This window comes from Erythrolamprus reginae, chromosome 3 (genome assembly GCF_031021105.1).
Source record: "Erythrolamprus reginae isolate rEryReg1 chromosome 3, rEryReg1.hap1, whole genome shotgun sequence".
Lineage (NCBI taxonomy): Eukaryota > Metazoa > Chordata > Lepidosauria > Squamata > Dipsadidae > Erythrolamprus > Erythrolamprus reginae.
Window position 1 is genome coordinate 196,892,461 of NC_091952.1, and position 22,263 is coordinate 196,914,723.

The following is a 22,263-nucleotide window of genomic DNA, read 5'->3' on the forward strand; positions in this document are numbered from 1 at the left end:
AAATGGGACCCTCAGAGGGGGGCCTGGCAGGAAGCCCATTAGGAAGCAATGCATCATCCTCTTTATCTTCACTGATGATGAAAAATTTGGAACACCATCTTTCGGCTGTGGCGAGGAGGGCATTTGCCCAGGTTCGCCTGGTGCACCAGTTGCGGCCCTATTTGGACAGGGAGTCATTGCTCACAGTCACCTCAAGGTTCAATTACTGCAACATTCTCTACATGGGGCTACCTTTGAAAAGTGTTCAAGAACTTCAGATCGTGCAGAATGCAGCCGCAAGAGCCCTCATGGGGCTTTCCAGATTCGCCCATGTTTCTACAACACTCCGTGGCCTGCACTGCCTGCCGATCAGTTTCCGGTCACAATTCAAAGTGTTGGTTATGACCTTTAAAGCCCTACATGGCATTGGACCAGAGTACCTCCGGAACCGCGCTGCTACCGCACAAATCCCAGTGACCGATAAGATCCCACAGAGTTGTTCTTCTCCGGGTCCCGTTGACTAAACAATGTCGTTTGGCGGGCCCCAAGGGAAGAGCCTTCTCTGTGGCGGCCCCGTCCCTCTGGAATCAACTTCACCCGGAGATTAGAACTGCCCCCACCCTTCTTGTATTTCATAAATTACTCAAGACCCACCTATATCACCAAGCATGGGGGAACTGAGACACCTCCCCCAGGCTTTTATATTTTATGTTTGGTATGTATGTGTTGTTTGGTTTTAAATGATGGGGTTTTATATGTTTTTTCTCTTTTAATATTAGATTTGTTCCACTGTAACATTGTTTTTATTATTGTTGTGAGCCGCCCCGAGTCTTCAGAGAGGGGCAGCATGCAAATCTAACAAATTATTATTATTATTATTATTATTATTATTATTATTATTATTATTATTATTTATTGATGTACGTAGACAAAGAGCCTTGAATAGGAAAGAGCAGCTATGGAGGTATTACAAAAGATAAGAGAGTTCACCTGTGGTGGGGTGTGGTTCAACTAATTAGGGCTGTTGTTAAATGGGCAGCATGCCGGCCTCTCATTGTGGAAGATTATCTGTTTGTGATTGTGGATCTGCCTTGGCTCTTCGGATTCTCCAGGGACCCTGTGCTTTGATATCTGGACTCTGAACGTAAATCATAGTTAACCATGTGAGTTAAACAAAGTCTGAAGGAGAGTAGCTGTGACGACTTCACATCTACTGGTTAATTGCTTTGAGTCTGTTTTTTTTGTTAATTCACTGCCTTCAAGTCTGTTTGTTTTACAAGTGAGCCCTTTGATTGCAAAAAGAGGGTTTTGCTTCTATTTTTCTGTGGATAAAGAAAGTATTGTGGACTTCTCCTTTGTGTGTGTCTGTTTTGGTTACTTTTGCATTTAATTAGAGGCTCGTGCCAAGAGCCGGCAGAACACATTAGTTTGAGTCTGGCAAGTTGTTCAGGTACCATTTTCAGCTTAAAGGTATTGCAGTCATAATCATTTTTCATGCCAGTCACTAATTTTTTGAAAAATACTGCTAAGAATGCAAGTAATACATAGAATTACTTGCACTCTTAGAATATATTGACTACAAAGTGATTTTAAAGCCAAATGCAACATTTAAGAAACATCTGGCAATAAACTTTTTCACGTAAGCGGAGCAAAGTTCCCAGCATCATCTAACAATAAATAGACACAGTATATTTGATCTGATTTTGGATCTGATTTTGTTGTAACATTCACAACTGTTTACTGTTTTGAGTATTATTTTGAAAAGCATGTTTTTTACTGTTTTGAGTATTATTTTGAAAAGCATGTTTTCTTATTTCTTCCCCAGATAATATTTTTAAAAGAATCTATAACATTTTGAAGTTTACCTGGGTTCTTTTTCTGGCAACAATAGACAGTTTTACAACATGGCTAAATTCAATTTCAAGAGAGCACATTGATATCTCCACAGTATTAAGAATTGAGAGATGCATGCTAACTAGAGAAATAAAAAAGGTACTACAACATGTTCATTGATTTTTCAAATGAAATGTGATCTCAGGTTTCATTTAATTTATCAGTTGGAGGGTGGTTAGAATCTTGTAAATAGTAACTGCATTGTATTTTCTTCTTTTCTGACATGCTAAAATGAATACAGTGTTCCCTCGATTTTCGCGGGTTCGAACTTCGCAAAAAGTCTCTACCGCGGTTTTTCAAAAATATTAATTAAAAAATATTTTGCGGGTTTTTTCCCTATACCACAGTTTTTCCCGTCCGATGACATCATATGTCATTGCCAAACTTTCATCCGACTTTAATAAATATTTTTTAATAAACTTTAATAAATAAACATGGTGAGTAATGATCTAAATGGTTGCTAAGGGAATGGGAAATTGCACTTTAGGGGTTTAAAGTGTTAAGGGATGGCTTGTGATACTGTTCATAGCCAAAAATAGTGTATTTACTTCCACATCTCTACTTTGCGGAAATTCGACTTTCGCAGGCAGTCTCGGAATGCATCCCCCGCGAAAATCAAGGGAACCCTGTAGTTTTGGTTTTAGTTTAGTTTTGTGCCTTTTGTGTTGTCATAGAGTATGGAGGAAGTCTTAGGAATGACATTGAAAGAAAACAATATTAGAGCATTCATTAGAGTCTCATATTCATGAGATTCTTAATTGACTTTACAATAACTTTGGGCTTATTTCTTTCACTTTTAAAAAAAGTTCTCACAAAACAATTGACAAACCAGGGATCTTTATTAGACTTTTTTCTACTGCCCTGATTTGTCTCCTAAATGTTAGCCTGCTTAATTTCCTAAATTTTACATTTTCCTTCTCAGGGAAATGTTCCAACTCGAGAGAGTATCCATATGTATTACCAGAACCATATGATGAAACTTTCTAGGGAATCAGGATTGGATGAAATTTATGAGCCTGGACAGGCTGAGAGGACTGGAAGTTTAGAATCAGCAGCTTCTCGGGACAGTGAATCCAGGTATTCTCTTACAATGAGCACAATAATTCTAAATATAGAGAGGATGAACTTCATAACTATATAAACATCTAGCAATGAAGCTTAGCTTGCAAATGATGCTAAAGTAAAACAGAATCTTGTACCAAACTATTTAAAAGATGATAGCCAACATATGACTACTTCCTCTTCAATTTTTTAACGTTAAGAGTATATGAAGCAATAGTGTTTCTATCTAATAAACTATTATTTTTGGTGTGATTTTTAATAAACGTGCCAAAAAGTTCACACCTTTAATATACAATATCCAGGTGTATTAAAAGAATATGAGAGTCCACAAATTATTCTCAGACAGCAAATCCCTAAACTCAGTGATCTGTAGTCAAACTGATCCCCATATTATATCATATTCCCATATCATTTATTTTTGCAACATTACAAGAGATTATTGTTGCAGAGATATGTTCCATTTGAGAATTGACTCTGATCCTATAAGTATTTCTCATTTGGAGGAACTTTTTTATTTGTTATTCTATGCACAAAATGTCCATTTTTTAAAGGCTGGAGCATATGGACAAAACATGTTCATATGACTCTGGGGTCTTATGTGCAGATTTTGTAAAAAAAAATTCTTAATTCATTTTAGAGAAAAACATTTTTCTTCAAAAACTGTCTCAACTAGTATCATGAAAAATGAGTATCTACTATCTATTTTTAAAAGCTTCTGCTTAAATATTATTTATTTCTAGTTTGTTTCATTGTTCTGAGGTATGTACATTTCTAAGCGGGAGAAAAATACAATTAAAACCTCCCAAAATGATTTTGGCTACACTGAAATAAAGACAATTGATTTTTTTTTTAAGATCAATATTTGGAACTTAAAATTATATAGCACCCTTTTAGTTTTAGTATAGGCTATTTACAATAACTTTAATATATTTGGCTATATCTTTTTAAAATATCGATTTGTAGTGCCTGCTTATTGTAAGTATCTCAACTGCAACATTTTTAGCTACGGATCAAATTTTACTGATAGATTGAAAAAGCTAAAAATGATGCATTTTATCTATCTTAGTAGAATGCATGGATTCCATTAGTCTTACACCATAAATCAGCTTACATCCTAATTTCTCCTGGCTTCACATTTTGTTATTACCGATTTTGTGTGATTATTAGAATAAGAATATTCTACTTTGGCATTAAAAAGCTTGTTATCTTCCATTAAATCCTTTTTTGTCTATGTCTCTATTGGTATTTTGCTTGGCCAATCTGCACGTTCACTATTGAGCCACATCAGGATGCCATTGGTATATAACATTGTCTTTGTAATTGTTTGCACTGATAGCTGCTGCACGGAAGCAACTACACTGTTGTTGTCCAGGCAATCTACCCTTGATGATTTAGATGGTCCAGACCCTATTCCTAAAACAAGTGAACGTGCACGACCTAGGCTTCGTAAAACATACAGCATGGATATGTCCTCCTCATCCGCTGACAGTGGCAGTATAGTATCAAGGTGCTAAATCCTTGCATGCTTTTCACTCAATTATCCCAACCACTATATATTTTGGCAATGTAAAATGATGTTTGCATTTTTAAAAGTAAAACTATTGGCATAGTCATTTGAAGCAGTTCTCCCTTGTTTTGACTGATAGTAATATGTGGTTGATGTCATTTTCATACCTTCACTTTAATCCTTTTATATATATATATATATATTTCTTTCAGGATTCTCAATTATATGCCTGATTATAGTTCTACTTTTTAGTTAAACTGAGAGCTTGGAATGCTGCATTCAGATACTGATATTTATGATTCTGATTCTCTTCAGTTAACATTATTGCTCACAAAAATATTTAACTGTGCCCAAGACACAAGGGATCTTTTTAAAACAAATAGGATAGAACATTGTATGATCCCAATTCATTTATACATTATAAAACATATATCACGAACCTGTTCTTCATGCGCATGTAATATGTAACAATACATTAGAAAAATACCTTAAAGTACATTAAAATAAAACATTTCATAGCATACAACATAATTATACAATCTCAATGGTGGTTATTATTTAATGAACAGAATCAAAATGACTTATAAAATGCTGAAATAAATCAAAACTTTTTCAATATGAAAACATTTAGGGAATGTGAATATTTCCAAAACTGAAGTCAGTGCTGATATTATAGTGAAATCCATTGTAGAATCTACAACTCAAATTTAATTTTTTTTTAAAAGGGGAAATAAATGTTATTTGTAAAGTGAGAAATTGAAAAAAAAATCTTCCTTATTCTTGACAGTGAGGCTACTCAAGTCACTATGCTGTATTCCCGTCAGGGGACGGCAGAAACTATTGAAGAGGTTGAAGGGGAGGACCATGAAGGAGAAGAGGCAGAAGCTGAACCCGTAGAGGAACATGAAATGGAAGATTATTGCATGGATTCTGAAGGAGCTGCATATATATCGGATTCAGACATGCCATCCTATTCTGCTTTGGATGGCATTGCAGAACCTCCTCCATCATATAGCAAAGCTGTGAGCCTGGAACTTTTCCCTTTAGATAGTTCCCATGACGATTCATCTAGCAGAAACCAAATGTTAGTGAGCCCAGATGAAAATCAGTCTGAAAAACCAGAAGATTCTATTTTGCCTCCTCTGACACATGAACTGACTGCAAGTGAATTACTACTTAACAAGTGGGTATCCATGATTAATTAAGCATGCAAATTAGTTACAAAGGTAATGAAAATTCTTTATGAAACATTTGGCAATTGGGAATTTTTCCTGTTTATTTGCTAAGAATGCCCTGATTCAACTTGATTTCCTTAAGTGTAATTGATTTGTGTGGTACCAGCTTTTTTCTTGACTGGAAAATAAACAAGCCAAGGTATAGTTTATAGCTTGATCTGTGAAATTAGTTTAGTTAAAAATATACTTTATTAATTTATTAAGAATAGGGAAGGGGAAGGGGAATACAAAAAGAAAAATAGGAGGGGTGTGAGGCAAGAAATCTTTTTACATAGTAACACACACATATATATTGTTGTATATATGTTGTATACCACATGATTCTTGACAAATGTATATTTTATTTTACGTACGCTGAGAGCATATGCACAAAGACAAATTCCTTGTGTGTCCAGTCACACTTGGCCAATAAAAATTCTATTCTATTCTATTCATATTCATTTCAAGCATTTATCTATAGATATTTATATTGTATTCAATATTCGTATTTACATAGTCTTATATCTATGAAATATAGTAATTTAAGAATAAAGTAGTGCTTTGATATATGTATTAATAGATAGGTAATATAGTAAGGATTTTAGATGAGGTAAGAAAAGGGGGGGGGTAGTACCTGCGAGATAGCAGGAGTATATAGTTTCATAGCTCTTGAGCAATACTCTATTATGTAGTAGCATTGTTATTATTTAACAAGAGCTGTGGTGAACAGTGGTTAGAATGCAGAATTGTTGGCTAACTCTGCCCACAACGTGGCGTTCGATCCTGACCAACTCAAGGTTGACTCAGCCTTCAACCCTTCTAAAGACAGTAAAATAAGGGCCCAGATTTTTGGGGACATACTGATGTTGTAGAGCACTATAAATCTAAGTACTTTTACTATTACTTACAGATTATTCTCTAGAATAAGATCTCCTGCCATAAGTAGGGATTGGACTAGAAACCCTCCAAGTTTTCTTCCTATTATTCTATGTTCTCTATTCTAATTTAAAATGTTTACATGTAATTTGATATAAAATCATGGGATCTAATTTTATTCCTACAGAATGTTTCATGATGAGGAACTAGATGAGTCTGAGAAATTCTATTCTGGTCAACCTCGACATTTGCTTCTTATTTATGCTCTGTATAATACACTTGTAGCCCGCTCAGAAATGGTGTGTTATTTTGTGATCATTCTTAATCATATGATCTCTGCCTCCACAATTACCCTTGTGCTTCCTATCCTCATCTTCCTTTGGGCAATGCTATCTGTTCCAAGGCCTAGCAAACGTTTTTGGATGACAGCTATAATCTATACTGAGGTATGTCATTAATCAATAGCTGTTGAACAACTCTTTCAATGTTACAAAAATGTTGTCTTAATTTCTGGTTTAGAAAGAGACTGGAGACCATAGTTCCCTCTAAGCTGAGCAGTGAGCAATCGCTCACTTAAAAATCTTCATCAACTCAGAGTTTTCCAAACCTGCCCAGAAGCCGAGAGGGAAAGAGTGAGAGGGAAGGAGAGAGAGAGGAAGAGAGGAAGAGAGAGAAACAGATAGAAAAAAGAGAGGAAGGAAAAGAGAAATTAAAAGAATGGGAGTAAGGAAGAGAGAAAGAAAATCAAAATCTAGTTTGAAACTAGCTCAACTATTTAAGTGGCATTTTGATATTGATAGAGTTGCCCTATTATGAGCTCACTGTTATAGACACACAGGACAGTACAGTGTTCCCTCGCTTTTCGCGGGGGATGCGTTCCAAGACCGCCCGCGAAAGTCAAATTTCCGCGAAGTAGAGATACGGAAGTAAATACACTATTTTTGGCTATGAACAGTATCACAAACCTTCCCTTAACACTTTAAACCCCTAAATTGCAATGTTCCATTCCCTTAGCAACCATTTAGATTATTACTCACCATGTTTATTTATTAAAGTTTATTTAAAAAAATATTTATTAAAAGCAGACAAAAGTTTGGCGATGACATATGACATCATCAGGCAGGAAAAACCGTGGTATAGGGGGAAAAACCGCAAAGTATTTTTTAATTAATATTTTTGAAAAACCGTGGTATAGACTTTTCGCGAAGTTCGAACCCGCGAAAATCGAGGGAACACTGTATTTTATTTTGAAATTCTCTGAGGCAAAACAGGGGGGTGGGTTTTTTATTTGTTTGTTTGTTTGTTTGTTTGTTTGTTTATTTATTATTTCTGTGCCGCCCAGTCCCGAAGGTACTGCCGCTCAGACACTATACTTTTCTGCCCACCTCCCCAAAATATTAGAGGGAACACTGCTGGAGACCTCTGCTTTCTGGTTTAAACTAACTTCAATTGTTAAATTCAAGCCTGAGCAAGCTGTAATTTATTTAAATTAACAATCAATTCATGGCTTTGGATTCTGACTTTTTTTTTTTTACTAACCACCAATGTAATATAACTAATGGTTAGATGTAATGAAACGTAAGCTTTGGGTAGCTATTCTAGAAAGCATATGCAATCTTTCTTGTGACCCTGACAGAGAAAGGGCGTGGGTAGTTTTAATCATCTTTCTTATTGTTAAATTTCCACAGTTTGTTTGTTTGTTTGTTTGTTTGTTTATTTATTTTGTCCAATACACAATGTGGGTTTTAGTGGGTATATATCTATATACACATAGTAAAATACATGATGAAGGTTATAGAGGAGATACTCATAGTAAAATATATCTAAGAAATAATAGAAAATAAGATATAGTAATAGAACATATCAATGAAAGAATAGAAGAAGAGATATAGGAATAGAAGAAAGGAATAGGAGATATAGGAGAGCAATAGGACAGGGGACAGAAGGCACTCTAGTGCACTTGTACTTGCCCCTTAAATGAACTGCTTAATGCACGCAAAAATTAATAATATTTAAGTTGCATGAGCTACAATCTATCTGTTCATGTTGTTAGGCCTAAATTCCCAACATTTCTTATTAAAGGCTTTTCATCAGGCTGTTACCTAGCTGGTTCATGCAAGCCAGAGATTTTTCTTAACAATATCATCTAGTTCGAGATGGACATTCCTAAGACAATTGAAGTTATCACATTCAAGTACTCAGATCACTTCTGGATAATTATTTTACTTAAATCAGTTTATGTCAAAAAATATAACTAATATTCTGGGCACTAATAAAAATAAAAGTAATAAATAAGACAAAAACATTAAAAAAGTGCTGTTTCAGTGCCATACTCAGGCCTGAAACCTGACCGAAAGGGAATCCATATATTTCACTTTCCCACGGTCCTCTGAAATTGTAGCCTAACCGCCTTGATTTTCTTTAAATAGTCCAAAATGGTTGAGTCTAATGAAGGCTTCTTGAAAAGGGACAGCCTATCACATGTATATATATTGGTGAAACCATTCCCTCCTGCAGCCCTGATGGTGCAATGGTTAGAATGCAGTATTGCAGGAATTCAATCCTGAGTGGGCTCAAGATTGACTCAGCTTTCCAGTCTTTTAAGAATGAGTACTCAGATTATTGGGGGAATATGGAAATAATCCCAGAGTATAAAAGCAGTATAAAAGCATTACTCCCAGAGAGTAATAATAATGCTTTTATACTCCCAGACTATAAAAGCAGTATAAAAGCATTACTCCCAGAGAGTAATGCTATGGGGCAGTATATAAGCCTAAACGCTATTGCTATTGAAGAAACAATTTACCACCAAAGCTGCCTTGCAAATGGGTGTCCAGCCCCAACTTCTTCAAGATAGATTGTTGCCCATGATTCTCGAAACAAGATCACTATATGCAAATGTATTAAGCACAGAAAATCAATTATGCTTTGCTACCCTTACCGCCATGAGATAGCCCCTATTAGCTGCTCTAAGTCATACTGAACTGGGTTCACCTCGTGTTATCTCCTAACAGCATTCTAGGCATCTCCTCCTTCATTTCATCTCTTTAAGCTCCTCTTTAAACCAAGAAGGATGAGAAAAACTGGGTGCAATTCATTCCAAGAGGCAAATAAGGTTTCATCCAGGCTGTGGGACAAACTCTGTGGAACAACCCCAAGCTCTCTCCAGAACCCTTATTAAGTCGACTAGGTACTTACACATCGATAGAATACATCCTTCCTCATTGCTGCAAGGACACACAAGAGCATTTACAAAGAATAGAATTTCCCTTTAAAATGTGTGTGTGTACCTATATGTGTACACACACACACACATGTATGCAAGCATAAATATTTTCAAAGAAGACTGCTAAATCCTTTTTCCATTCTTTGCCATCGCAAGAGCTTCTGTTATTCTCAGTGCCAATGACTTTAAACCTAGTCTAAACAAATTGAGAGGATGTACTAAAAGTCTTACAAAGACTCAGTATAAACAAAAATACTAGCCAAGCTCCGCATCTGCATAAGGGAATGGCAAATGCATATTTTTGCTTCGAGTCTAGCACCCCTTTTCTTCCTAGGGTCATAAAGTTTGTGCCATGCCATTTTCCCAGCTTAATGTTCCTCTTTCTCCTTTTTTCTTTCCCCTCATCTAAAATGCCTAATCCTGTAGAGCAGTGTTTCCCAACCTTGGCAACTTGAAGATATTTGGACTTCAACTCCCAGAATTCCCCAGCCAGCGAATGCTGGCTGGGGAATTCTGGGAGCTGAAGTCCAAATATCTTCAAGTTGCCAAGGTTGGGAAACACTGCTGTAGAGGAACATGTTAGGTCCTTTTTTATTTATATTAACATAGAAACATAGAAACATAGAAGTCTGACGGCAGAAAAAGACCTCATGGCCCATCGAGTCTGCCCTTATACTATTTTCTGTATTTTATCTTAGGATGGATATATGTTTATCCCAGGCATGTTTAAATTCAGTTACTGTGGATTTATCTACCACGTCTGCTGGAAGTTTGTTCCAAGGATCTACTATTTTGTTTTGTTTTACAGCAGTGCTTCAGAATGTGGAAACTTCTTTGGTTCCAAACTGAACCAAAGACAGTTTTGAAACTGGAAGTGCAGATGAACAGTGCAAATTTCACTTTACACTATAGAGATCGTCCAGTTGCACCCATACCTTTTGAGTATGGGATCCACTGGTGGAATGCCTTCGATACATGTTTATCCATTCTCTCTTTGAAACCGCCAGCCAAGATAATCCACCACTGCATGTGACATTTTGTTCCACATGTTAGACTGATTTTAATAAGGGCTAGAAAATAATGATAAGGTCCCACAGAGTTGGCCTTCTCCGGGTCCCGTCGACCAAACAATGTCGTTTGGTGGGGCCCAGGGGAAGAGCCTTCTTTGTGGCAGCCCTGGCCCTCTGGAATCAACTCCCCCCGGAGATTAGAATTGCCCCCACACTCCTTGTCTTTCGTAAATTACTCAAGACCCATCTATACTGCCAGGCATGGGGGAGTTGAGATACCTTTCCCCCAGGCTTTTTTATATTTATGTTTGGGTATGTATATGTTGTTTGCTTTTTAAAATATGATAGGGTTTTATGTGCTTTTTAATGTTAGATTTGTTTTCGCTGGAATATTGTTTTTATTATTGTTGTGAGCCGCCCCGAGTCTTCGGAGAGGGGCAGCATACAAATCTAATAAATTCAATTGAATTGAATTGAATTGAATTATATTGCCAGTCAATTGTTAAGAAACTGGATTTTGTTAATTTTCCTGTTTAATATGAAAATGAGTATTTTGTCTCTCTCTCTCCCCAATAGGTTACAATTGTGATAAAGTATTTTTTCCAATTTGGATTCTTTCCTTGGAATAAACAGTTAGAATTAAAAAAAGACAGACCTTATTTTGCTCCTAATATTATTGGCATTGAGAAGAAAGAAGGTTATGTGCACTATGACCTTGTTCAACTACTTGCTTTGTTTTTCCATCGGTCTATTTTAAAGGTATATTTTTCTTTGTTATTTTGTTTTGGAGACAAAATAGTAAAACTGTCAGCATGTATACCTTCTAGCATACCTGATTTCCATTCTTTTTGTTTTTAATAAAATAGTGCTCCACTAAACCAAAAAAGAATAACTTACTTCATGCTTGACTCAAAAATGTATGAAGGTACCTACTTTTCTTTATTAGAAAACAGCTCTATGCAAGGGTTTTTTAATCACTCAGAGGTTTCATGCTCAATTTATCTCTCAATCTCAGTGCTGAGTCTATGGAAAGGATTTATGTTCTTTAATTTTAATGGTTGGAATTGGAATGCAGTGTCGGCTGACAATGAGTCAGTCGAGGTGACAGGGGCTCATCTTAGTCCTATTGTATGTGGGGAGTTTAACCTGGTAACACCTGATGAAGTGGACAAGGGCATGGGAGCTGTGAACTCGACCACCTGTTTGTTGGACCCATGTCCCTCCTGGCTAGTTTCAGCCAGCATTGAGTTGACATGGGGCTGGATCCAGGAGATTGTCAATGCTTCATTGAGGGAGGGATCCTTTCCGGCTCCCTACAAGGACGCAATTGTGCACCCTCTCCTCGAGAAGCCTTCCCTGGATCCAGCTGTATTTAACGACTACCGTCCTGTCTCCAACCTTCCTTTATTGGGAAGGTTGTTGAGAAGGTGGTGTCACTCCAGCTCCAAAAGTCCTTAGATGAAGCCAATTATCTGGGTCCTCAACAGTCAGGATTCAGGCTCGGCTACAGCACAGAAACTGCTTTGGGTTTGAGTTTATCCTCTATCCTGGTGCTCCTTGACCTCTCAGCAGCATTTGATACCATCAACCATGGTATCCTTCTGCACTGCCTGGAGGGTTTGGGAGTGGGAGGCACTGTTTTACAGTGGTTCTCCTCCTACCTCTCTGGTCAGTCACAGTCGGTGTTAGCAGGGGGTCAGAGGTCGACGCATAGGTCCCTCCCTTGTGGGGTTCCTCAGGGGTTGGTCATGACACTCAGCTATACATCCCCACCCCATGTCAACTCAGTGAAACAGTGGAAGTAATTTGCCGGTGTCTGGAGGCTATTAGGGTCTGGATGGGTGCTAACAGGCTCAAGCTCAACCCCAACAAGACAGGATGGCTCGATCCCAGCTGACCTTGGAACATCCTCTGTCGGCTGTGGTGAGGGGGCATTTGCCAAGGTTTGCCTGGTGCACCAGTTGCGGCTCTATCTGGACAGGGAGTCTTTACTCACAGTCACTCATGCCCTTATCATTTCGAAGTTCAGTTACTGCAATGCTCTCTACATGGGGCTATCTTTGAAGAGTGTTTGGAAACTGCAAATTCTGCAGAAAGCAGCCACGCGAGTGGTCATGGGCCTGCCTAGGCAGGCCCATGTCTCTCCAAAACTCCATGGACTGCATTGACTGCCAATTGGTTTCCGGATTCAATTCAAAGTGTTGGTTATGCTCTACAAAGCCTGAAATTTATATGTGGTTATGATTGTGTAGTATCAATTGTTTTTAAGGTAATGGGTTTTAGTTACAGTTTTTAATTATTAGATTTGTATCTATATTGTTTCATTGTTGTTGTGAGCCGCCCCGAGTCTTCGGAGAGGGGCGGCATACAAGTCTAATATATTATTATTATTATTATTATAATTATTATTATTATTATTATTATTATTATTATTACATGGCATCGGACCAGATTACTTGCAGGACTGCCTACTGTCACATGAATTCCAGCAACCGGTTATGTCCCACAGAGTCGGCCTTCTCCAGGCTCCTAGATAATGTTGTTTGGTGGGAGCCTTCTCTGTGGGGCTCCCAGTCCTCTGGAACCAGCTACCCCGGAGATTCATATTGCCCCCACCCTCCTTGCCTTTTGTGAGAGTCTTAAGACTCATTTATGTTACCAGACTTGGGCTGATTAGATCTTAGCCCCTGGCCAACAAACAATTATATGTTTGCTGTATGAATGGGTGTGATTGATTTTAATATAACTAGGGATTTTGGAGAGTTATGTAATTTTAATTTAGTTGGATCTAATCTTATTGTAACCTATCATTTCTATATGTTGTAAGCCGCCCTGAGTTTTCATAAATGAATGAATGAATGAATGAATGAATGAATGAATGAATGAATGAATAAATAAATAAATAAAACATTTGCCTTTCTCGATTACTAAAGAAATCTCTGAAGATAAGCATTTTACTCTCTCCCAGTATTGTAAAAAGAAGTTGGGCAAGAAGAATGTGTCCCTCAGTTGAGAAAAATATTTGTACGTGTATCTTTCTGTGCATATGGTATGTATATAATGAGTGTGTGGAAATGTTTGACGACAACAGATCCTTGAGGCCGAAGAAAAATCAAACTTCAGTCACCTACTAATTGTCTAACCCTTCCTTAAAGGTCATGGCACACCATTTCAACTAAAATCATCCCACAGGAAAATTAAACCGTATTTCTGAAAGTAAAAACTGATTATAACACAGAAGTTATTAAAATGAAATTCTTTTTGTAATAATGTCATCAGAGGTTAGATGACAAGACTAAAGCCATCAAGTGAAACAATATCCCAAATACTCAATATTTAACTATAATAAATAATACCAGTAACTCTGAAGATACCTTGATGGTTGTTGTTTTTTTAGTGTCATGGATTATGGGATGAGGAAGATGGAGGAGACAATGGGACTAGTAAAGATGACTCAGATGATGAGTTGGATGAATCATACAGAAGAGATTCCGCCGACTCTTTGATATCAGTCAATTTGGCAGCATCTGTTGAATCCATACATGTCCATTTCCCAGAACAGCAAACCGCTATCCGCAGGAAAAGTTCAAGCAGTGGCTCACATTTATCACAGAGATCCAGCTTCTCCTCTCACCGTTCAAAAAGAGGTATGACTGATGGCGTCAGGGCTCTAAACATGACTGTTTTGTATTTGCCTAAGTTCTTCTTTCAAGAAAGAAAGAAAGCCGGGGTGGCGCAGCAGGTAGAGTGCTATACTGCAGGCCACTGAAGCTGACTGTAGATCTGAAGGTCAGCGGTTCAAATCTCATCACCAGCTCAAGGTTGACTCAGCCTTCCATCCTTCCGAGGTGGGTAAAACGAGGACCCGGATTGTGGGGGCAATAGCCTGGCTCTGTTAAAAAGTGCTATTGCTAACATGTTGTAAGCCGCCCTGAGTCTAAGGAGAAGGGCGGCATAAAAATCAATCAATCAATCAATCAATCAAATAAATCAAATAAATAAATAAATAAATAAATAATAACCATTAAATCATAGGCAACAATGATGCTTCTATTAAAGAAAGCTAAGCTTAGCTAGTTATTATAATATGTTGACCTATTATTTTCTTTGAATAGCTATTTCCTCCCTACAAACCTGAAATTATTTTAGGCAAGTAGTAAAAGCATTGGAATGTCAGAAGGCAAACATTTCTTGTTAAGAATATATTTTAGTAGCTTTAATTTAGCTTTAATGTAGCATACATTAAAGCATACATAAAAATAGCATACATTAAAGCATACATTAAAGCATACATAAAAATAGCATACATTAAAGCATACATTAAAGCATACATAAAAATAGCATACATTAAAGCATACATTAAAGCATACATAAAAATGTAGCATTTTTATTTTTGAGGTATTTGTTTTAAAATTCATAAGATGCCTGAGAAATATCTTAAAAGGTAATCTAGGAATTTTAACATTAATGCAGAACTTCCTACCTTAAAATATGTTTTATTTTCCTGACAATGTTTTTAAAGAACATTATGCTATAAAATTATGCATATATATTTACAGTTTAAGATTGATATATTAATCTAAATGTATAGAAGATAGCCAATATGGTAGAGTGATTAAAGCATCACACTAGAATCCAGATGACTTCTAGTAATCTTTTAGGCATGAAAAAGCTGTGGGTGACTTTGGGTATGTCTCTCAGCCTAACCTGCCTCACAGGGTTGTTGTTGGAATATAACAGGAGGAGGAAGAAACCTCTACTTAAGAACTTAATTCGTTCCGTGACCAGGTTCTTATGTGGAAAAGTTTGTAAGTAGAAGCAATTTCTCCCATAGGAATCAATGTAAAAGCAAATAATGCGTGCAAACCCATTAGGAAAGAAATAAAAGCTTGGAATTTGGGTGGGAGGAGGAGGAAGAGGAAGAGGAGGAGGAGGACAATCGCTGGCAAATGGAGAATGTGAGGGGAATAAAAAAAATCCAAAACTTTAAGGCTTAATTTAAAAAAAAGAGGGACTCTGAGGTGGCGAGGAAGAGCACACGCCTCCCATACACCCGGTGCGAGGCTGCCTCCCATACACTGCACCAGAGAGAGAAAAACCCAAGGGGAATGGCAGGAAACTGGCCGAGCCTTCGTGCCACTCTCAAATTTCCTGGGAAATTTTTCCAGGCTCGGGTTCCTAAGTAGAAAATGGTTCTTAAGAAGAGGCAAAAAAAATCTTGAACACCCAGTTCTTATCTAGAAAAGTTCTTAAGTAGAGGCGTTCTTAGATAGAGGTACCACTGTATTAGTATATTTGCCACCTTGAATTATTTTTTAAAAATCAGTTTGAAATAAAATGAAATAACTTTAGAACTACAGTGTGAAGCCCTAGTGCGTTCTGAGCTTGGTTGCTATTTGCCAGCGTTTCATTACCAATCAAGTCACATCTAATTACAATAGCACAAATAGTGGGTTGCTACCAGTATGGTAGAGCAGTGTTTCCCAACCGTGGCAACTTGAAGATATTTGGACTTCAACTCCCAGAATTCCCCAGCCACCGGAGTGGTGGTAATGGCAATCCACCCCTGGATAGCACTTAGACTTTTATCAGTGATGGTAAAATTTTTAGCACCATGCCAAAACCAGAATGTATGCATGTATGTGCGCACCCCCCCCCCCCCCGAGCATTAGAAACCTGGAGACCATGCTAGAAACCAGAAGAGAAACTAGTGATGGCGGATGTGCCCACAGAGAGGGCTTTCTGTGCCACCTCTGGCACATATGCTATTGCAGTGTTTCCCAACCTTGGCAACTTGAAGATATCTGGACTTCAACTCCCAGAATTCCCCAGACAGCGAATGCTGTCTGGGGAATTCTGGGAGTTGAAGTCCAGATATCTTCAAGTCGCTAAGGTTGGGAAACACTGTGCTATAGGTTTGCTATCACAGACCTATATACTGCTCTGTAGTGATTTACAGAATTCACTGGGCACTTTACAATGTCAGCATCTTGCCCCCAACACTCTGGCTCCTCATTTTACTGACCTTGGAAGGCTGAGTCAACCTTGAGCCTTGTCTGGCTCAAATTCCAAACTATGGGCAGAGTTAGCCTGCAATCCTGCATTCTAACCACTGCACCACCAAGGTTCATTTTAAAATTTAAAATTTTCCATTCCCTAGTTGCTGAATAACGTGGAATGAAAGGTGGGTTTTCAAGACGGAAGAATGCATCAGCATGTTTTTGCCTGTTTGGTCTTCAGTACAAATTAAAATGATCCCAAGCACTGGAGTAATAGCCTCAGAGAGATTTTCTGTTTGTTTTGTTTGATAAAAAGGAATTCATCTTTTGTTTCACGTTTTGATTTTTGATTTTTCTTATTAATTGTAGTCTAAAGGAATCTATTTTTTCCAAGTGTGGAAAAAGAAAAAGGATATGCAGACCCAGATTTGTTTCTCCTTTTCTGTTAAGCTTTCCCTTAGAAGTCTGGAGGACAGAAGGGAAAGGGGGGACATGATCGAAACATTTAAATATGTTAAAGGGTTAAATAAGGTTCAGGAGGGAAGTGATTTTAATAGGAAAGTGAACACAAGAACAAGGAGACACAATCTGAAGTTAGTTGGGGGAAAGATCAAAAGCAACATGAGGAAATATTATTTCACTGAAAGAGTAGTAGATGCTTGGAACAAACTTCCAGCAGACGTGGTTGGTAAATCCACAGTAACTGAATTTAAACATGCCTGAGATAAACATATATCCATTGTAAGATGAAATACAGGAAATAGTATAAGGGCAGACTAGATGGACCATGAGGTCTTTTTCTGCCGTCAGTCTTCTATGTTTCTATAAGTACAATAATTCTTTCTCTACTTGTATTTTCAGGAAGTACCAGCACTCGCAACAGTAGTCAGAAAGGCAGCAGTGTGTCGAGCATAAAAAGGAAGTCAAGAAAAGAGCTTCTGGTGGAAAAACTGAGAGAACAATTTATCATCGCAAAGGCATTCACGATTAAAAAGTGAGTAATAACACATATTAGATTGATTGAAATAAATAGTGAATCCAGAACATGTTCAAAATGTTCTAGGATTGAGGAAGGGGCCAGGAGGAAATCTGCATCTATTTTATGACACTAATGAACTCCAGCCCATCACTGATTGCTAAGACAGACCTATATGCTTGATTGCCATATAGCAAGAAAAGATTTCAGGAAAATGGGAAACAGATTTTTTTCCATTCAGTGTATTAGGGACACATTCCAATACTAAATTAGTAAGACTGCAATTACCTTATTTTCTTTCTTCTTTCCTCCCTCCCTTCCTTCTTTCCTTCCAGCAATAAATACAAAGAGTCCACCACTAAGCAGTCCACCACTATTATTTTAAGGTTATTTTGTTTCTAACAACATTAATAAATCATTTTCTGCATACATGAAGAATCTATCTCTCATCCATAGGGATATTAAGTTTCTAACATCCCTCTTCCATATCAAGGCTTGAAGTTCTTTGCTTGCTTTAAATTATATGTGCTGGAAGAAATGAAATACAGTATTCCTAAAACAAAGGATGCTAATCTGTTACTCGATAATTTAGACATCTGCAGATTTTGATTTGATTTTGATTTTATTGGATTTGTATGCCGCCCCTCTCCGTAGATTCGGGGCGGCTAACAACAGTAGTAAACAGCATATGACAATCCAATATAAACTGTTAAAAACCCCTATTGTAAAAACCAAACATATATACAGACATACCATGCATAAAATTGTAAAGGCCTAGGGGGAAAGAGTATCTCAATTCCCCCATGCCTGGTGGCAGAGGTGGGTTTTAAGAAGCTTACGAAAGGCAAGGAGGGTGGGAGCAATTCTAATCTCTGGGGGGAGTTGGTTCCAGAGGGTCGGGGCCGCCACAGAGAAGGCTCTTCCAGTGGGTCCCGCCAAGCGACATTGTTTGGTTGACGGGACCCGGAGAAGACCCACTCTGTGGGACCTAACTGGTCGCTGGGATTCGTGCAGCAGAAGGCGATTCCTGAGATAGTCTGGTCCGGTGCCATGAAGGGCTTTATAGGTCATAACCAACACTTTGAATTGTGACCGGAAACTGATTGGCAACCAATGCATACTGCGGAGAGTAGGTGTAACATGGGCATATTTGGGAAAGCCCTTGATTGCTCTCGCAGCTGCATTCTGCACGACCTGAAGATACGACTCCTGTGGCAATTTTAACCTAGAACACTTTAGAAGGAGTCCTATTTTTTCCTTGGAGGAATCAGTTACAGGCAGTTATTATTCAGTGGCTATAATGGGGATTGGCAATTCCATTGCTAAGTGAAGCAGTCATTCAAGTGAGAAATCATGCCATTACAACTGTGCTTTAAACTAATAAATTTCATACTTTTTGCTTTTATTCGTGTCCTACAACTCCTCTGGAATGCCCTTTCTTGCACAGGTATAATTAACAAAATTGGAAATAATGTTTGTATTTACATTAATTGCAATTAATTGCATTATTTGCAGGGGAATACAGATTAAAAGAATGCTGGCTCCATAATGCTGTTTGTATAGCCTGGTAAATTCCCCATTATTTGGCTGTTTACTTTTTTGTAATTCCTTCCTCTCCAATGTCTGCTTTGCAAGGGGAAAAAACCCAAAAGCCAAGCAAAAATTAACACTTTACTGACTGTAACTGCAATCATGTGACTCCGAAGGTTGCAAATGATTGTAAACTTTGAACCACTGCTGAATAAATAGTTGATAGGTGAGGATTATCTGTAAATTGATTAGGATCAGATCAAGAGAAAAATATTTAAGTCGCCTTTGCATGTTTTTACTAAAATGAATTCTATTATACAGTTGCCTCTACTATTGGAGCCAGGAATAGATCAAGAGTGAAGACAATCAAGGCCTCCATATTGCATTTTATATAGTATCTGCACGGGGCAACAAATGAAATTCTAAGCATGTGCATTTTCCCAAAAAATTACTTTGTAACAATTGAGAGTGACTTTTGCATTATTTCAGGGCACTTCAAATATATCTGCCCATCAGACAGTTTTTCTACAATCTTATCCACCCGGAATACAGTGCTGTGACAGATGTTTATGTCCTGATGTTCCTAGCTGATACTGTGGACTTCATTATCATTGTCTTTGGATTCTGGGCTTTTGGGGTATGTTAATAAGAATTGATGTGCTTGAGTAAATGTCTACTTTTTTAACATTTTTTAAAATGACATTTTTATTGAATTTTCCATTAAACAACACATACAGCATACCGTTCGAAAACATAGTCAAAAACATCAACACTTACAACAATCAACGTAAAACAAACAAAAAAACAAAACAAAATAAATCATTATTTTTTTAGAATAAATACATATTATCTTAAACTTATTTCATGTTTCTTGGGTAATAAGAAGGGATTAGAGAGACCAGAGACAAAAGTTTCATTTGTCCTTCAGCTAATAGTGTGTTATCGGTGTTCCGTCTTTCTTTTTGGTTATTTAAGAGTTTATCTACCTGTTTATTATTTATTTACCACCTTATGTTGAGGTTATCTTTGTTATTAGTAACTTTAAAATTATTATTTCTATATATAAAGTACATATGTATGTATACTTAAATTCAAACTAAACCCACAATGTTGGAAATGTAAAGAAAAAAGGGGAACATATTACCATGTCTGGTGGACTTGTCCAAAAGTTTAAAACTTTTGGCGCCAAATACAAAGATGGCTAGAAGAAATTCTTAAAATTAAAGTAATTTTGAAACCAGAAGCATATTTACTAGGCATTATTGATCAAAAATTAGAAAAAGACAAATACTATTTGATAATACATGTCCTAACTGCTGCTAGGATGGCTCTAGCACAATGTTGGAAACAACCTGAAACACCAAATGATTCACTTGTCATTAAAAAAATACTAGAATGTGCAGAAGCAGATGCGTTAACATTAAAACTAAGAAACAAAGAAGACACCGGTTATTATAAAATTTGGAAGGATGTTTCCGACTGGTTAGCCAAAGGAAGGGAAACTAAATAATAAGATAGATAAGAATAAGATTATCATTTCCTTTCTATCTAATATTTTATTTGGAAAATTACTTTTTTAACTATTATTTTTATAAGAAATAATTTTGCTTCCTCTGTTTTCTATTTTCTTCACAGAAACATTCTGCAGCGGCAGATATTACTTCTTCATTATCAGAAGACCAAGTCCCAGGGGCCTTCTTAGTGATGGTGCTAATTCAGTTTGGAACCATGGTAGTAGATCGGGCGCTGTACCTGAGAAAGACAGTCATGGGCAAAGTCATCTTTCAGGTTATCCTTGTTTTCGGCATACACTTTTGGATGTTCTTTATCTTGCCCATTGTGACAGAGAGGTAATTGCATTCTATTAAAATGATTTTATGTGTTACTTTTATTATTTATTACTTTTTAAAAAGTGACCTGTTCATCTGCATAATGATAAAATTCATCTCTTATGAATGATTGTACAGTGATACCTTGTCTTACAAACTTAATTGGTTCCGGGACAAGGTTCTTAAGGTGAAAAGTTTGTAAGACGAAACAATGTTTTCCATAGAAATCAATGGAAAAGCGATTAATGCGTGCAAGGCCAAAACTCACCCCTTTTGCCAGCCAAAGTGCCCGTTTTTGTGCTGCTGGGATTCCCCTGAGATTTCCTTCCATAGGAAACCCCACCTCCGGACTTCTGTGTTTTTGCGATGTTGCAGGGGAATCCCAGCAGGGGAATCCCAGCATTGCAAAAACAAGCACTTCGCTGGCAACGGAAGTCCAGAGGTGGGGTTTCCCATGAAGGGGAGCCTCAGGGGAATCCCAGCAGTGCAAAACGGGTGCTTCGCTGGCAATGGAAGTCTGGAGATGGGGCATCCCAGCGGCGTTGGTGGGTTTGTAAGGTGAAAAAAATCTTAAGCCCCGGGTTTGTATCTTGAAAAGTTTGTATGACGAGGCGTTTGTAAGACGAGGTATCACTGTATTGGACAAATGAAAAGGGTAATGAGTTAGCTTTACCACAATTAAATAATATCAAAAGTATCCATTCTATGGAAGGCATATAAAAACGCTTTTGTTTTCTTGATGTGTGTTTTGTGTTATAGGAAATTTAGTCAAAACATAGTTGCCCAGCTTTGGTATTTTGTGAAATGTGTTTATTTTGGATTATCGGCATATCAGATACGTTGCGGCTATCCAACCCGTGTACTTGGCAATTTCCTCACAAAAAGTTATAATTATGTAAATCTGTTTTTATTCCAAGGGTAAGTTTTTCTTTACAGTTATTTTTGTATTTATACTTTCTTACTATTTATAGATTGCACTTCAACAAGATTAATTCATAATAAAGTCATATTATAATGGCACTTTAATGTTTTATTTGATTTGGAAATGCTATATTATTTGATAATATGAATTAGATAGCCACCGTTAAATTTATGCTTCATCATGAAATCAATTTTAATTCATAAACGGACCAATTATAATCCTTGTCTATATACTTTACTT

General features: G+C 37.2%; 1 protein-coding gene across 1 annotated transcript in view; it reads left to right on the top strand.

Moving 5' to 3' along the window:
- PIEZO2 (piezo type mechanosensitive ion channel component 2) overlaps positions 1-22,263 on the top strand; it is a 260,086-nt gene that overhangs the window by 223,448 nt on the left and 14,375 nt on the right. Inside the window, exons 36-46 of the mRNA XM_070747520.1 lie at positions 1,805-1,971; positions 2,795-2,949; positions 4,271-4,441; positions 5,229-5,624; positions 6,719-6,977; positions 11,344-11,526; positions 14,165-14,414; positions 17,628-17,760; positions 19,762-19,909; positions 20,908-21,122; positions 21,861-22,019. Of these exons, the coding sequence (XP_070603621.1) occupies positions 1,805-1,971; positions 2,795-2,949; positions 4,271-4,441; positions 5,229-5,624; positions 6,719-6,977; positions 11,344-11,526; positions 14,165-14,414; positions 17,628-17,760; positions 19,762-19,909; positions 20,908-21,122; positions 21,861-22,019 (2,236 nt within the window). The remainder of the gene's footprint in view (positions 1-1,804; positions 1,972-2,794; positions 2,950-4,270; positions 4,442-5,228; positions 5,625-6,718; positions 6,978-11,343; positions 11,527-14,164; positions 14,415-17,627; positions 17,761-19,761; positions 19,910-20,907; positions 21,123-21,860; positions 22,020-22,263) is intronic.